This window comes from Rhinolophus hipposideros, assembly GCF_964194185.1.
Source record: "Rhinolophus hipposideros genome assembly, chromosome: 24".
Classification (NCBI taxonomy): Eukaryota; Metazoa; Chordata; class Mammalia; order Chiroptera; family Rhinolophidae; genus Rhinolophus; species Rhinolophus hipposideros.
In genome coordinates, this window is record NC_138070.1 from 10,526,871 (window position 1) to 10,542,771 (window position 15,901).

At 43.0% G+C, this 15,901-nt stretch overlaps 1 protein-coding gene across 2 annotated transcripts in view; it reads left to right on the top strand.

Annotated features, from left to right (window-relative positions):
- Nucleotides 1–15,901, top strand: part of FBXW8 (F-box and WD repeat domain containing 8) — a 109,101-nt gene that overhangs the window by 82,694 nt on the left and 10,506 nt on the right. For both annotated transcript variants that reach the window (XM_081036816.1, XM_081036817.1), the window contains exon 8: nucleotides 7,489–7,616. In XM_081036816.1, the coding sequence (XP_080892942.1) occupies nucleotides 7,489–7,616 (128 nt within the window). The remainder of the gene's footprint in view (nucleotides 1–7,488; nucleotides 7,617–15,901) is intronic.

The window sequence follows — 15,901 nt, forward strand, 5'->3', positions numbered from 1 at the left end:
TGGAACAGTGGGGGTTGCAGGTGCATTGGCACGTGGTGGTGGGGCGCGCACGCGGGCCTTGCCTACCCAGCGCCTGGCGACGCTCAGCAACACCGTCCCATCCCTGAAATATCTTGGCCTCGTGGGCTTGTCACTCCAATTAAAACTTAAACATGAAAGCAGCCCAGGCTGCTTCTCCCTTTGTGCTGCGTTTGAGTGTGGCCTGTGCCAGAAGCATGTCATGGAAACTGCTGCGGGGGTGCTCTGTTTCAGAGATCTGTGCTTGTCAGGGGTCCATTTCTTCAAGCTCTGCATCTTGCTGGTTGCTGCTGCTAAGTGCACCTGAGAGGCTAGTTTTTGTTTGCCAACAGAAAGTCACCTTTGGGATGGTGGTGAAAGTCATTTTCCACATGTTCACAGATACGCCTGTTAGCAAGCCTCACGCTCTGACTTATCTCTGGCAAGGACTTACAAAATAGTCTCTCTGGCTGATTGTCAAAAATTACATCATATCGGAGTAAACTGCTTTTAAATCAGACATCCATTATTCATGTATATTAACTGCTTTTTTATTTTTTTATTGGCTGTTTTGTGTATGATTTACTCTTTTCTCACTAGCTCCCCCTCCGTCCCCAATTGTCTGTCTTTCTCATTGTGTTTTTTTTTAACTCTTAGCTCATCTGTGAATTTATAGGGGCTATTCACTTAGCTTTGTATGTGACCATCTACATGCAGACCCTGCATTTTTTGTAGTGAAATTTTTGACCACCTTTTTGTAGGTCATATTTATGTTGTGTCAGAAGAGCAACTTGGGTCATTTACATGAGTAAATTCTACCACAAGAATGGAGGTCTTTTTCTTTTGTATCTTTTTTTTTCCAAATGAGCATCAATGTCTTGTACTTCAAGATCTGTACCGAGTGAAACTGTACCTCCCACTTCTGAAACAGCTAAATCCATTGCCATTGGTGGAAAGCACAATGACTTAATGTGTTCATTTGTATGCAAGGAGCATATCTTTACTGTAAGGCCGGTGTATCGTCCGCCTGTAATCGATAGATACAGGCAGAGAGGCATAGCATTGTTCATTCTTTCGTCAAATGTATGCTGAGTCCCTCCTATGTGCCAAGCGCCGTACAGGTATCCAAGGAAGCCTCTGTTCACTCCACACTAATGCCAGAGGGTCCCCTCTGCATCTGGCATCCTTGTGGCCATGGGACATCAATCGCCCCAAGTCGGGACACGTGACTGTTTGGAATAATAAGGACTAATACAGTTGGCTCTATTTATTTAGCCCCAATGCAGCATTGTTGTGGTAGATAGTCAGTATTTGTATACTTTTATGCACATTTACCTGAATCTTTGCTCATTATTCCTTTCAGCATCTCACATCTTTTTTTCTGTAATGATTTTCCATCTTCCAAAAGTCTATTCTGTAGAAGTTTCTTTAGTTAGGGACTCTTAGCCACAAGTGTTCTCCAGGTTTTTATCCCCCCAAATCTTTATTTCCCCCTCATTCTAAGGTGATTTGGCTAGTCCTTTGTAACTCTAGGTTGACAGTTGCTTTCTCTCAGCCCTTTGCAGAGATTACTGGTTGTGACTCCGATGGAGGCCACTGAGAAATTGGCTGTCAGTCTAATTGTCATTCCCTCCTAGGATCGTTTTTCTTCTTTCAGCTGCTTTTAAGGTCTTTTCCTTGTCTTCCATTTTCTGTGGTTTCACTCTGCCTCTAGGTGTGTATTTAGTTTTATTTTTCGCGTTTGGGATTTTTTTGTGCTTCCTTCCTTTAATTGTAGAAAATTCTCAGCCATTGTCAAAATTTTCCTGTCCCTCATTTTCTGTCTTCTTTCTGTCTGGACTAGTTGTGTGTTAGACCAGCTTGTTGTCTCTTTTGTGCTATCTACCACTCGTTCATATTTTCCTTCTGTTTCTCTCTCTGTTGCATTCTGAATAATTTCTTAAAATCTATCTTCCAGTTCGCAGAATTCTCTCTTGGGCTGGTTGAACTGGTTGAACTCATCCATTGACTTTTTAATGTCTAGAAATTCTGGTTTTGTCTTTCAGAGCTGCTTAGTTTTCTGTGTTTGACCCCTGTACTCTTTTGTTTGTAGAAACATTTTCTTCATCTGATATCCTTGGAATCTAATTCATCTGTTTGTTTTCTGCCTGTCACTTATGATGAGGTGTTTCTTTCTGTACTTTCAATTTTGTGTTTATTGTGAGCTCATTTTTGGCAGATGTCGATTTGTCAGTCTCCTAAGGGGCCTGAGTTGAAAGGGTTTTCTTCCTGAGAAGATTCTGCCAGGTACCAGAGGACATGTTACCAACCTGAAAATACTTGAAACTAATTACTGGGCATGGGGATTGTTGGCCTTGTAGGTAGTAGAAATTCAAACTCAACCTGTGTGAGGGTAGATGTGCGATAACAGACCCCAGGGCAAACATTTTCCACCCTGAGATGAACCGGAAGCAGACAAGCTTCTGGGTAGGCCATGTTTGCTTAAGGACAGATTCCCCCCCCCCCCTAATTTGCTTTTTACTGAGAATACACAGCTGCACAAGACCCCAGCTTTATGCAGAGGTCCCCATTCTGCTGTTCCACGTGGTGCTGGCTGGAATCTTTGCCTCCTGTTCCCCAGTTCTCTAGGCTCCCGACACTGGCAGATACCCTCAGAGTATCCCTGGCATGAGAGCTCACTTTCCTTTCTGGTTTTCATGCTCTCTATTTTTGGCTCCTCAGAATTTCTCTGATTTCTTAGAAGTTGAACATAATGGTTGAAGGAATTTTTATTAATGCACCGAATCTTACCTAGTGTTTCCGGCATTTAGAAACAGGAGGGTTTTCCAGACATTCTCGTCTGCCATATTGTCAGAAGTGGATATAGTTTGGGAGTTCTAGAATCTGGATACCATGGAGAGAGATCCATGGAACCTCCTTCTATCTTGAGTAGGATGAAGTGCTTCCTTTGCACAGGCCAGCAGCCAGATTGGGCATCCAATAATGGGGGCATGTGTGAAGCAAAACAAGGCACATCTGAGTACTGAGTGTGTCCCAGACTGTGGCAAGCTCTGGGTTACCTGAGAGCGTGTACCAGTCGGTCAGTCTGTAGGACCTTACTGAGCACCTGGCACCTGCTGGGTCCTTAACTAAAGCTGCAAGAATGAACGAGAAGGTTTCTTTCCCCAGGAACGTGTAGTCGAAGTCTAGGCCAGTGTCTTACACGTGGGGCCTGGTGCTTGCTAACAGCCTCAGCCGACCTGCTAGAATCAGCCTCCGCAGTGAGTCTCCTCCCCTCCCGTTTCTGAGAACCACGGTCTGGGAGAAAGTCAGAGGAAGCCAACGCTTGAGTTTAAGATGGCACCGTGGGAATCCCAGATGAAGGGTGTAGACAGTGAATGCCTTCAGCACGGACGAGGGAACCAACTCTGTGTGTGAAGGGCCAAACAGAGAACAAAGTCAGTGTGACAGCGATGGAAGAGGAGAGCATGCAGGTTATTTGCTTGACTCTCTAGAATTTGGCTTCTTATGATTTCCCCTTCAGAAGAGCAAAATATCTGTGGTCACGATGGAGGTGGGTTATTAGGGCTCAGAAAAGAAAGTGGGTAGACTTTGTCGTCTCCAAGAATTTGAATCAAAGCTGCCCCCTGCCTTTGATCTTTTGTTCTGCTTCAGTGCAGCCAGCATCTCCTGATCTTTTGCTCTGTCACTTCTCTTTTTTGAAAATGGTGGCAGACAAGTTAGCTTTAATTCACAAGCCTTTTTAAGTGCTGTAGTCTTGTAAGGAAGCCTTCTGACCACTCCTCACCACTTTGGAGGGCAGTGCTGGGGTTCTCGGGAGGTGAGCGGCTGGCCGGGTTGATTCTGTTGTTGGCAGACAGGAGTATGAGGAAGACTCACTGTTTTCGTAAAGTCAGAGAAAACACGATCGGGTTCCTGTCTTCATTCATCAGTACATGACCGCCTGTCATGTACTGAGGCTGCACGTCTCTGTGATCTCTTCATAGTGATTTCTGTAGGCAAGTGGTTGCTACTTAATAATGAGGGTGGTAGCAGTCCTACATTTTAGGAAGTGTTTGCAGTGCCAAATCCAGTTCTTACTGGGTGAAGGAGGAAGTTGGCCTGCCTTGAGCCCACCCCACTGCAGTGACTGACAGATAGCCACGTCTCAGCTCTTTCCTTGATGGTCGGTTGGAAAGTCCGTTCCGGCACACTCAGTGGTCCCAGTCACATGTGGAGGGTGCAGGGCCTGCCCGCACAGGGCAGTGGCTGATACTTCCCAGGTGCTGGGCCTCTGGTTGCCACCTCTTCCCTCACGGTACTGCTGCCCCGCTGCTGACAACACCAGCTGCTAGGACATGGCTAGAAGGTGGGTCTCCTCCCCAAGGCGAGTCCCACGTATGGAGGAGCAGGACAGCTGGCGGCCGTGTACCAGCTGGCGGAGAGGTGGATTGTTTCAGCTGGCAGCAAGCTGAGGCTTCGGCACGTCATCCGCCGTCCCTGTTCATTCCAGTGCCCACTGCGCAGAAGATGATTCGTAAATACTGTTTGACTGGCCGTTGAGCGAGTTACAACATTCTTTGTCTGAAAAATGAGGAACAACCCAAACATCCATCAGTATGGAATTATATAGCCATAGAGAAATCCTATGCCACCATCATGAAGAACAAGATTTATCTGTAGGTACTGACAAGGAAAGAACTCTCACGTTATCTGGTAGGAAAAACAAATCTTAGAACAATAATGCCATTCAGAGAAAAGAATAATTTATACAGACATACGGGGGTGGGAACAGACAGACATACTGACAAATGTGTATAGAAAAAGTCTAACAGTACGTACACTAAGCTTTCAAGTGGTCATTTCTGAGAGATGGCTATACAAAAGATTACCACTTTTTGTTACATTATTATGTTAGATTAACTTTGACAAACTTGAAAGGATTCTAAGATTAGGAGTTCTAAAAATACTTGAAGATCTCTAAGCAGAAAAAAAACAGACCGAAAGAAAGAACTTTCTGCCAGAGTTCTTTTTAAACAATACTTGCTCCCACCAGTGCCCTCAAGATTTCCCTGGAAGCTAAAGAGAAAGGAAAGCCACCCATAGTTATCTTTGCAAAATACACACCAGTCTTAACACGGCTTAGTCGTCTGAGGTAATTCTTAAAGAAACATCTAACTCCTATGAAGATTTGCTCAGTAATCACTATTTAAGCTCTTTGTAATATACACTTGCTACTTAAAAGAAAAAAATCTCCAGCAACGTCTATTGATTTGGCGGTCACATTAGGGCAGAATATTTTCTCCCCGATTTTCACTACGGGTAGTTTTTTTCCTTCTTTCCAGCATATCCATACGCCTCTGAGAATGAGTCAAGTGCCATGGATGGAGATTCACCCAACTAGGGCAATAAAGAGAAAAATTAGTCTAATGCATGGTCTTAACAAGGGGGAGAGTGTGAGCATGAATAATTAATCTCACTAGTCTGTGGCAATCAGATAAAATGAAGTCCCATTTGCTCAACCTTATTAAAAGAGAGAGAGTGCGGGAGGGAGGGAGAAATGGTAAAGGTCGTTAAGGGACTTGTAACATGGAAAGACCCGCCTTGGAGATGGGTAATGTGTTTTCTAATCTCTGTGGTCTTTAACTAAACGTAATGGTGAAGGTACTCTTCAGATAGTTCTAATTCATTGAATTATTAAACATTTTAGAAAATACTTGACTCCTGACGACTAACTTAGATGTCTTTATGATGAATTTGCAGTCTTTTTCGAGAGGGATGAGATCTCACTCTATTACTCCGAAATGATCCATCCACTTGTCAAGTAAGAACTTCTAGAAAAAGTAAAGGATAGGAACTGACTTAGCATCAGATTTTAATTTTTATATTTACCATGGACACTTTATATTTTAAAGGCCTACCTTCCTGCTGTAAAACTTGAAGTATTTTAAAAACAAGAAGATACTGAGTCTGAGAACCCTATTGAAAGCCCTATAATGGTAATAAATGCAGAATATTACTTTCATGATAGATCGAGGTTACTGGGTTTTTGCCCCGCCTCCTTCCAGGAGCTGATTTAATGCACTTTTTAGGTTTTCACTGTAGATAGGAGATTTGATTATTTCTGTGTTCTTACCTGGAAGGATAATCTTGTTTTGGGTATTTTAGAATTGTGGAAAATTTCTCAGAAACTTGTATTTTCAACTGCATGAAAATAAAAATGAAATTTAGCTTGCTCTCTGGTTTTATGGATTAAGAAGTCATTTTAAATTTTGAAAGTGCACTCTTCTCTTTCAGATGCTGTTAGCAATAATTAGTTACTATTATAGTGTTGTTTGTACTATTAGGAATTTCCAAAGATTCCGTTGTTAGAAATGTGTGTTGACAGTGAGATCGCTGGTATTCACGTTGGAGACAGCTGATTAACTTCTCAGTACTAAAATAAGAACCTGTATACTAATAGCTGATAAATGAATAGGTTAACAAAGAAAAAAACACATTTTAGCATGTGTGCTAGGAGAGGAGACTCTCTCTACAAAATACTGATATTAAAACTTTGGAGTTCAGTGATTAATTTTAACCACATGGTCCACAGAATACAGTGTATGCACGGGAGTGTGTGTGTATGCGCGTGTGTGTGAATGAAGAGGCCTCTGAACTGTGAATTTGGGACAAGGACTGTGTCCCCAGTACTTACAACAGTGACTGGCCCATAGCAGGCATTTAATGTCAATCAAGTGGAACTGAATTACTAAGATTTGGGGGTTTTTTTAGTAAAAGACTTAAATAATCTTCAGAAAGATTATTTATGAGTCATCCTTATTTTTTCTTTTTGCTGGAGAGAAGTCACTGGAAGAGTTCACATTCAATGAGTACATTGTCTAGAGACGAAGAATGTCTTCTTATTTGCCTCATACGTTGTGGAACAGAGCTTCCTAAAATTGGCAAGTGGAGAGTGATCGAAGAGAGAAACGTTTGGGACTCGGACTTTGTAGTTTAGTATAAAGGAATCATCGAGTGGTTAACTACTCAAGCTTCATCTACCTGGGTACTTGTACAGGACATTTGTTTTACCTCCTGTAGTATAAATAAAGAGAGGGGAAAAAGAAAGAATCCATGCTGGCTCAGCTGCAACTTCCTGGATCTGTTAACGTCCCCATTAATTCCCAACCAGAAGCAGCCAGTGACCTTAGTTTCCACGCCTCTTTTTCTGTGTTAGGAAACTGGGAAACCTAATTTCCTCGCTTGGCATTTTTCTTTGTGTCCTTTGAGTTTGTTTGCACCTGGGCCTGAGGAACGCTCTGGCTTTTCCTTTCTTCTCTTTTACATTTCCTTCTACCAGCCATCTCCCTGTCATACCATTACCTGAAAAAGGTCAGGATACTTCGTGGCAGACCGTCTTTAATGTGAGCTGAGGTAATGACCCTGCCCTGGGCGACGCTGCAGTGCAACGTGTTTGATGGAAGTCTGCGGGATTGTAACGGCACACCACATCTTCTCCTTCCTCCCCAGATCCTTGTGTACAGCCTGGAAGCAGAACGCTGCCTCTCGAAGCTGGGCAATGCGCTGGGCGACTTCACGTGCGTCAACCTCAGGGACAGCCCTCCCAGTCTCATGGTCAGTGGCAACATGGACAGGAGGTACGTCTGAGTACCACGCAGCCCGCTGTAGCCACCGCAGCGCCTGCCGAGGCCTTGCGCCCGGCCTCCACTGTGCTCGCTCGTTTCCTCTGCGGTTCCCACTCCTCCATCCTCACTGCACACACAGGCTGGCCACCTGATTTTAGCCCCGATCCCATAAATACTGTCTCTATGAACTTGGAGAACAAAGTCTTGTATTAGGTAATAGTTGGACGGAGCCGTGTCTCTGCCTCATTTCTGAAACACCATGGGAAGGTTGTCTTTTAAGCCATTTGGTGGACGCAGTTGGTGGAAGGTCCATTGAGACCACTTGGAATATCTTTTGTCTCCCTGCTGCAAAATTTGTTTGGCATTTAAAAGCTCACTTTCTAATATTAAAAACAATAACCTAAGGGATGAATCATGTTCAACAAAATAGGGTTGCCTGCCAAATGATGTCAAGAGTGTATTTCAGAACACTGTGGTGTCCCTCTGGTGATGGGGGGAAAAAGAGACTTTATGTGAACAGATTCCAGTTTCTATTTAGCTGATTAGCAGTCTTCTCTTTAACGCATTGGCTTAGGGACTCGGATTTTCCCGGTACAGGGTCCAGTGCCAGCCACAGACGCTCCAGGAACCATCAGCACGAAAGGATTAAAGTGTTTGAAAAGACTCTCTGAGTCCAAATTTTAGGTTCTCCCTCCCCGTCCCCTCTCCCCCTTGTCTTTTCCTTTCTTTTTTTTTGGCTGGTTATCTGCCATGTCTGATCCACTGCCCTGAAGAGAGGTAGCCTGGCTGGAGGCCAGGGTCTGCCAGCACCCCCTCCCCCGGGCCCAGCCCCAGGCTGCAGGTGGCAGGCTGCTCGGTGGGGGGATCAGATCGTGAGTCGGGTACGCCTTCGTGCCAAAGCCTAGATCTCTGTGGCTCCAGTGCAGCAGCTTGCACAAATAATTATTTTGTCAAATAATATTTTCAACTCCTGACCTTCGCCCCTCTACCGCTCCCTTAGAGCCAAAAGAAAATGCGAGTACCTTTACTGAAAGAAAATACTGGATCATTTTTTTCCCAAGGCCTCCGAAAATGGCTGATATTTCCGAGGCTTGAGAACTGAACTCTTCCATGTGGGTCCAGTTTTTCTCTTCAAAAAGCTAGGCTTGATCAGTGGCCCCACATGTGGTACGGTAAATGAAACCCATCCCTTTGTAGTTTTACTGTCAGGGTTTAGTTTCCAGACTGAGCTGTACAAAGGCTTATCTGAGAGGTCCCTCCCCACAGGGACCTAGTAACGGCTCGCTTTCCAAGAGAGCAAATGCAGAGGGCTCTTTGGGGCATCCAGATGGAAGCGTTTGGGATTGTAGGTTATGCTTCAGAGTTTGTTTACAGCATGGCCGTTTAGGTGGTCAGCCACAGCTCAACTCCCAGGAAACCAAAATGGTGTTCCAGAGATGAGACCTCCGTTTCTGTATCATTCAGCTCACTTAGCTCTAGAACAACAGTCAGGGCCAGCTGGTCGTGACACTTAGGAGACCAGGAACGCTGACTTTTTCCTCTGAGGATGGGCTGCCTGATTACGTGCCCATGGCCAGGAGAGGAGCTAAATGCTCAGTGTACGAGAGCTCGTGGTCATTTCAGCGTCCACATTTGACCACGTGAAGTCCGTTTTGTTAGTAAGCAATGTTCTTTTTTAACCCCTCCATCTCTGTGGATGAAAAGAACAGACTAGTGACTTGGAATTGGGGCGGGGGCGATCCAAAGTGGCGTTTCATCAGGGGAGTCCTAAATCTGTGTACCAGCTCTCTGACCACTGCTGGGACATCGTGGGTTCACCGTCACCTGGAAGGTTGTTCTTTAGCCATCAGAATAGCAGTGTTAGCAATAGAATTTGAAACACAGGAGTTAAAAAATTGTACATGTGGAAACAGGAAGGAATAAGGAATCTATACTTTTCAATGTAGTAGAGGGAAGTCTTGTGGGGTATTTTTCCCAAAGGCTTAAATAGCTATGAGTAGGATTTCCTGAGAGGCACGCCCAGGTTGTACAGCTTATGTTTTATTTCAAAAGTGGGCGAAAGGGGTCAAAGACTGTGAAAAGAACTACATCCTTGGCTGTTACTTAATGGCTGATGCAATTTTTAAAAACTTAGAATCTCCTTTTTTTATGTTAAAAAACTGAATATCCAGTGCATTGTCTTAGTACTTTATAAATAACTTGAGGGTGAAATGGACTCTCCAAAGATACATAAAACTCTCCCAGCTTAACACAAAAATAGTTTTCGTTCAAATAAGGAAATCAGCTTGACTTATTTGGCAAGGGTATAATTCTGCAAGGAGTTTTTTTAGGGGCGGGGCATGGAAATAGGCTGAAATGAAAATTGAAGAAAATAGCTCACCTATCTTGTCACCCTTTCCAGAAAAAAAAACACACACACAAAAAAGATAAGTTAGTTGAGTCTAATGAAGATTAAGAGGCTGATTAGGGTGGAAACTGAGGTATCACTGGATTGTGCTTTTGCCTGGCTGGTAGAGAAGGGCTATGACGTGGGTAGGGGTTTGGGGTGGCTTTGCACAAGAGTTTTAATGCTATAGAGCAGTGAGTTTTTTTTAAATGCTAATTTTGTCTTCTAAACCAAGAAGAAAGAACAATGAGTAATGTTAGACGCATGGTGTCAATTAGGTATTAGGAACTGGATGCTTGAGTCTGTTCCGCTCACCACAGTGTCTTCTAGTGCTCAGTGAGTGTTTAACACTGTATGTTTTGTATTTATCCCGAGATAGTCTTTTCTCTTCCTTCTTACATTTTTATATCGGTGAAATCAGGATGTGTCTTTCACAATGGCATCTTAAAATTAATTGGCTGAATTTTAAAACATCACATAAAGTAATAGTGCTTCTACTGTCAGTGGTGTTTTCAAGGAAAGTATGTATTTGTTCAGTGAAAGCAAAAATGAAGTAATAGCTTAGGAACTGGAGCAAGAGGGAGAAGCTTCAATGGGTTACCAAGAGAAAGTCTGCAGGAAATAGACTACTTGGTGTTTGTTTCTTAATTAAGCTCTGTTTGGGGGTTCACTGGGCATTTAGAATCTGTAAATTTATTTCTTCCACCAAATTTGGGGAGTTTTTGGCCATTTCTTCCACTGTGTTTTCTCCCCTGCACTAATCCCTTTCTCCTCTCCTTCTGGGGCTTCAATAATGTGAATGTAAGACCTTTTGCTGTTGTCCTACAGGTCATTGAAGCTCTGTTCATTTTCTTTCCTGAACTTTACTTTTTCGTCTTCAGATTGCATAATATCTCTTAATTTAACTGTAGGCTCACTGACTGCTCTGTCATCTCCATTCTGCTATTGAGCCCATCCAGTGGATTTTTTATTTTAATGGTTTTATATTTTTTGATTCAAAATTTCCGTTCAGTTCTGTTTCATAGTTTCTACTTCTCTGCTCCAAACGTCATTCTTTCTTATCATTTTACCTTTACTCATAAAATATAGTTACAATACCCACATGAAAGTCATTGATGATTCCCAAAATTAGGGTTACGTTAGGGTTGCCACCTGTTCATCGTTTTTTTCCTTTGAGAATGGGTCACATTTTCCTGGGTTGTTTTTTTTTTTTCCGGGGGGGAGGGGTATGTCAAATAATTTTGGATTGTATCCTGGATATTTTGAATGTTGTGTTATATCCACTTTGGATCCTGTTACATAATCCTGTGGAGATTTTTTTAAAACAGATAATAACCCCGGTTAGGTTCAGACTACAAGTCCTGTCTTGCTTTCTGTGGGTGGTGATCTCAGTGTCAGTTGAATTTCCAAAGCCTTTGCCATGCTTCTGTGGCTCTGTCCACACATGAGCCATTCAGGTGGTCAGGTGGCAGTGGCTTCAATCGCGTTGAGTTCTCAGAGCCTCTGCTGTGCTGCTTTGGGTCTGTCCTGCACAGCTCAGAGGTGAGCCTGGGGTCTTGTGGGCTCCTACACAGTGGGCTCCCCTCCTCCCATTGCCTCTCTTCATCCCTTTCCAGCCTTCAGGGACTCCTTTCCCTGGGCCACTGACCAGCATATGGGGATTCTCCCAGAGTTTTACAGTCTTGTGATGAGGGGACTGTCTCTGGGGCAAAGCCACAAAGAAAAGAGGGGGAAAGACACCCCCCCGCACCCCCCCACACATTCTTTGGATTGCAGAGGTCCCTTTCCTTGGTCCTTCAGAAAGACGGAGTTTCTGTTGGAGTTTTAGCTCCTGCATCACCACACAGCTCTGCTACTGGAGCTCACACTCAGGGCAAGACAGAGAAAAGAAGGGAAAAATTGGGAAACCCCTTCCTCATGTGGCCACTTCCTCCACAATCCACCACCTTGACTTAACTCTCCAGAGTCCTCAGGAATTTGTTTTTTGTGTGTTGCCCAGAGGTTTTTGTTGTAGTCGGCAGAAGACAGAGGCAGTTTGGGGCTTACTCCATCTTGGCCAGAATCAGAACTCCCACTTTCTTTTCAGTGGTTTAAATAAACGCCATAGTTGGCAGTAGAGGGCTGTGTTAAACGAGGCCCCTTCCCATTCTGTAGCTTTCAGTCTTCTCCGCTGTGATCTGCTCATGCTTTTCTGATGAATTCAGCAGTCTAGAATGGAGACACTTATTAGTGGTCTGCTGGGAAGAATCAAAATAAGAATTGGGGGTAAGGGCGTATGTCAGCTTGTTAGTGGGTTGCCAGGTCAACATTCACTGTACCAAAAAAGTCCCACTGCTTTCCCCCCCATAATATCAAGTTTATTTTTAACATTTTTAGCAGCTTTATTGAGATAAAATTCACATACCTACAATTCACCAATGTAAATTGTACAGTGCAATGTAAAGTTCATGAGGGTGTACAAGTCAATTCTAGAACATTTTCATCACTCCAAAGAGAAACCTTGTACCCACTAGTCGTCACTCTAATTTCCTCCCAACCCTTCCAGCTCTAGGCAATCACTGAACTACTTTTAGTCTCTAGGGATCTGTCTGTTTGGGACATTTCATAGAAGCGGAATTGTGTAAGATGGCACCGTTTGTGACTGGCGTCTTCCACTTAGCATAATGTTTTTAAGATAAACCTGTATTGTAGTATGAATCACTACTCCATGCCTTTTTATAGCCAAATAACATTCCATTGTATGAATATGCCCCATTTATTTATTCATCTGTTATTGAACATTTGGTTTGTTTACATTTATTTACTATTATGAATACTGATCATTCAAGTACAAATTTTATGTAGCCGTGTGTTTTCAGTTCTCTTGGAGGTATATATATATATATATATATATATATATATATATATATATATATATATATGTGTGTATATATATATATATATATATATATATATATACACACACCTAGGAATAGAATTGCATGGTAACACTATTTGAGGCCCTGCCAGACTCTCTTCTGAAGTGGCCTTACTGTTTCACATTCCCACCGGCATTGTATAAGGGTTCTAGTCTCTCCACATCCTCACTAGTATCTGTTATCCTACTGTCTCTGATTTGAGCTGTCCTAATGGTTGTCCTAAGTAGTGTCTCATTGTGGTTTGGTTTTCATTCTCCTGATGGCTAAATGCGTTGAACATCCTTTCACGTGCTTTTTGGACTCTGGAGAAATGTCTATTCAGATCTTTGGCCTATTTTTTAATTGGGTTATTTGTCTTCTTATTTATTGAGTTGTAAGAGTTCTTTATATATTCCAGATACCAACCCCCAGATATGATTTATAAATATTTTCTCCCATTCTGTGGGTTGTCTTTTCACTCTTTTGATGGTATCCTTTGAAGCACAAAAGGTTTTAATTTTGATGAAGTTCAATTTATCTCTTTGTCACTTGTCCTGATGGTATCATATTGAAGAAGCCATTTCCTAGCCCAGGGTCACCAAGATTTACCCCGATGTTTTTTTCTAAGAATTTTTAAGGTTTTGGCTGTTTCAATGAGGTCACAATACATTTGGAGTTAATTTTTGTATATGGTGTGAGATGGAAGTCCAGCCTCATTCTTTTGCATGTGGATATACCCCTGTCCTAGCGTCATCTAGTGAAAAGACTATTCTTTCCCCATTGAATTGTCTTGGCACCATTGTTGAAAATCAATTGACCATAAAATCGAGGGGTTATTCTAGGTATACTCATCTGATTAAAATTTAAAAGGGTATTAAAGTAAGCTAAATGTTTCCGTGTTTTCACTTTGGGATCATGTGCCTTATTAGTTTGGTGTTATATAAAGCCTCATGCCCACAGGTAGTATCATGGGCTGGCTTGTTATGGACCGCAGAATGTTCGATCGAGCAGAGCTGGCCCATGAGGAAAACAGGTCCAGGAAGGTTGAGTGATCAGTCCGAGGGGTTTATTACTCTTTATGGGCAATATACAGAGCATAGCCTCGTTGGATTGAACTGGGCTGCTTTTCTAGTTGCTGTTTCAAATGAATCATTCGTTAAAGGCCATCATCAGTGCTATATAGATAAAGCTATTGATTTTGGCCTATAAGATTATATTTAAAATCCTCTTTAAAACCTAGGTCCAGTGAGACAAAACAGAATCATGTATTGATTTCTTTTAAAAAAAAATATACTAGTTTTCTTGATTAATTTGGTCATTTTATTAAAAAGCCTACGTTTTAATGCCTTCTTGCTTGTTCCCTTTATTTTCTGGATAGAAATAGAGCTGAAGGTCAGGTCCCTCTTAATGAAACTGCCGGGCCAGAGTCGAATAGGCTTCATCTTTACCACCAAGTACAGTTTCCTGTTATTATATGGGACTATTTAATCCAAAGCAGTGGGAAGCGAGCCCTGAGTTGTGACCCCCCCAATCAAAGAGTCTTAGCACTTAGTTCTTGCCCTGACAAATATAAAGTTGTGGTGTGCTTCTGGTTCTGCTGCCTGCTGTTAGAGAGAGAGTGAGTGGGGTGTAAATGTTGTATCTGCTCCATCTGCAAGTGTTGTAATAAGTTATTCAAAGCTCTTAGCACAGGACCAACCAGAGCGTGCCTCCCTCTCCGTTCCAGCACGTTTTCCTGCCCATCAGATGGATGCTCCTCTGTTGGAGTCTTTGGAAGGTTCTGGTGTCTTTTGTTTTAATTGGCGGGCTAGAGCCGACTCCTATGGTGCGATTTTCATTAGAGAGGGGCTGGAGAGAGGGAGTGTTGGAACAGCCCTCCAAACCCAACCATGAATATTAAACATAATACAATTACAGCTTTCGGAACAATTATTTTTCTTTTCAACGGGCGAAGTTGATGAAATACTCGCTACGATACGGATTCACATCACCTACCATTGGCGCCTTTTTGTCCCTGGAATCAGTTGTCTTGGCATACGTTGGAGCCCATTTGCTGTGCTACCTGTTTCCCAGTGCTGAGTATTTGATTTGCGTGCTGAGGATACAGGCTTTGCCAGGGTGTGCTGCAGTTCAGGTTGGTGCCGCACGCTGTCAGACGTTCCAGGCAGACACCAGGTCCTTAATGCGAATTTGCATGGCTCATGTGGACTTCGCACACTGGTGTTCGCAGTTTCTGTCTGTCGACCAGAAGCCAGAGTGATGTCTCTCGAAGGAGATGCCATATAAATGCTTTTCCTTTTTCCTGTGGGGACAAGTTCGAGTCTGTTTTTGTCCCATTTTTGTTTTCCTTGGTTGTACAAAATACACAAATGCTGCATCTTTTGGTATATTTGTTTATTTTGTTTGGAGCCATCCATGCTGGTGTCTAAATACAATAGGAAAACAGATGGCAAACTTTGAACTTCTGGACCAAATTTGTGTTTGCCTTTGTCTCCTTAACAGCCAAACTGTAAATTATAGAGTATAAATATTCAACAGAGGAGCTCTTTATGAAAATCACCACGGCAGAATAGACCCTTGTTAACCAAATATGTGCTGAAAAGTACTTGGGCTAACATTTTCTTTTCCCCCGTCCGTTTCAAGTTCCCATCAGTCAGCAGTGCGGCCGTCGTAGCTACAGGCAGAGTTGCTTTTACAGCATCAATACCTGCTCTCCCTTCTCTTGCCCTCAGACGCCGAAAGAGAAGTCTCTGTGCACTGACAGAAGACCTTGGTTTGCCAAGTTCTCTCTGCACCTCTCTAGTCCTCGCTCCCTCATGGGAAATGAGCTTGGACAGCATGCGATAGTAATAGAGCCCTTCATTAATATGGTTCGCCTGGCTGCTTACCTGGTCTCGCAGGGAAGAATTCATGGATCTTTCCTTTGTGCTCTAAGACAACATATTTCTAAAATCCTGTTTTCTTTAACACAGAGCACGTGTATGGGAGTGTCTGTGAGGTATGTGTACAGTTTA